This window comes from Sinocyclocheilus anshuiensis, unplaced genomic scaffold (genome assembly GCF_001515605.1).
Source record: "Sinocyclocheilus anshuiensis isolate Anshui unplaced genomic scaffold, SAMN03320099.WGS_v1.1 C32806623, whole genome shotgun sequence".
Taxonomy (NCBI): Eukaryota; Metazoa; Chordata; class Actinopteri; order Cypriniformes; family Cyprinidae; genus Sinocyclocheilus; species Sinocyclocheilus anshuiensis.
In genome coordinates this window covers 27-1,499 of record NW_015620184.1, presented here as the reverse complement: position 1 = coordinate 1,499, position 1,473 = coordinate 27, and the positions used below count along the sequence as shown (strand labels likewise).

The following is a 1,473-nucleotide window of genomic DNA, read 5'->3' as shown; positions in this document are numbered from 1 at the left end:
AATACAATTATATGTATATATAGGGACTTTTAAATCTTTAAAATATGTAAAAAAAACAAAAAAACAATTAGGCCTATTTTATGGAAGTATCTAGATGAAACTTCTCTGCTTAACTTATCAATACATTTTAATAAATAGGATTTAACTCATTTCAACTAATCATAACACAGCGGCAAGAAATTATTTCTGGAATGTTTCAGTAATAATAAACAGTGACATTTAAATATTTGCTACAGCAAGAGTAGTTGAAATATTTGTTATATTAAGTTTGATATTATGGTCAATATTTAATAGAGTTACCTCAACTAATCATAATGACTTTTAGTGTTAAGGCAAGGTCAAACTCACAACTGTTGAATGCTAAAACATGAATTTAGTGATCTGGGCTTGTATTACTTAATTATTAAGTATTACGTAATTGATTGTGAACAGGATCAAACATAATGAACATTGGAAATGATTCTTCTTGGTTTTATTTGACAGCCAACCGTTGTTCCTTATGAAGACTTTGATGTCGTTGCTGACATAAAGGCCATTCGCAAAGCCTGCAAAGGTTTAGGTGAGATGCTTAAGTCAGTCTTACACTTGAATTAGCGTTCAGTATGTTTATTAAATGAATATACCGTACAATTACAGTTCTACATGCAGTTATAGTTAGTCTGCTATTTACTGGACTATTTATTTTTGTGGTCTTTCTATTTAATTTTCAAGGAACTGATGAGCAAGCCATCATAGACATCCTTGCCAATCGAAGTGCAGCTCAGAGACTGGAGATCAAGCAAGCATACTTTGACAAATATGATGATGTGAGTATTCTGAAAACATCACTGAAATAGTTTTTAAGAATAAAGAGCATGCCTTCACAGATTTGTGTTTTCTCTGAAGGAACTGGTGGAGGTTTTGAAGAGTGAGCTGACTGGTAATTTTGAGAATGCCATTATTGCCATGTTGGATCCTCCTCACGTGTTTGCAGTTAAAGAGCTCAGGAAGGCCATGAAGGGCGCTGGCACAGACGAGGATATCCTGGTGGAGATTCTGTGCACTTCTACCAATGCTGTATGTCAGTTTGTTTTGAATGAAAAGGCTCTGCGAGTTCCTGTGTTTGTCACCATTCCCAAAGCTGGGGCAAATGTTTGTCCATGAAGTCATTTACTACTTTTTGTTTTCTAACAGGAGATTGCCACTTACAAAGAAACCTACACCCATGGTAAGAATGACTTAACCAGTCAACACTGCCAAACTGACAAATTCAACATGATGCATTTAAGTTTTTAGGTTGTCTCAACTACTGGCTTAAAGATGGTCCTTAGTAACACTTTATTTTGTCCATTTGAATTTATGCACGAAATGCAAAATGCCTACAACTTATTGTGTTACTAAATATAATATAAAATAATATAATATAATATTCACCTTACTAAGCAAACATATCTGGGATATAATTTTTATTTATTATTAGGGTTGGGTATCGAA

The 1,473-nt window shown here is 33.6% G+C and overlaps 1 protein-coding gene across 1 annotated transcript; it reads left to right on the top strand.

The window, feature by feature from the left end:
- Window positions 1-483: 483 nt before the first annotated feature.
- On the top strand, window positions 484-1,225 carry LOC107683012 (annexin A13-like; the record flags this gene model as incomplete). Its single annotated transcript, XM_016479105.1, has 4 exons — window positions 484-559; window positions 712-806; window positions 886-1,056; window positions 1,174-1,225. Coding segments are annotated over 4 exons (394 nt in total), but the record flags the coding sequence as incomplete, so codon positions are not given.
- Between the last annotated feature and the right edge of the window lie 248 nt (window positions 1,226-1,473).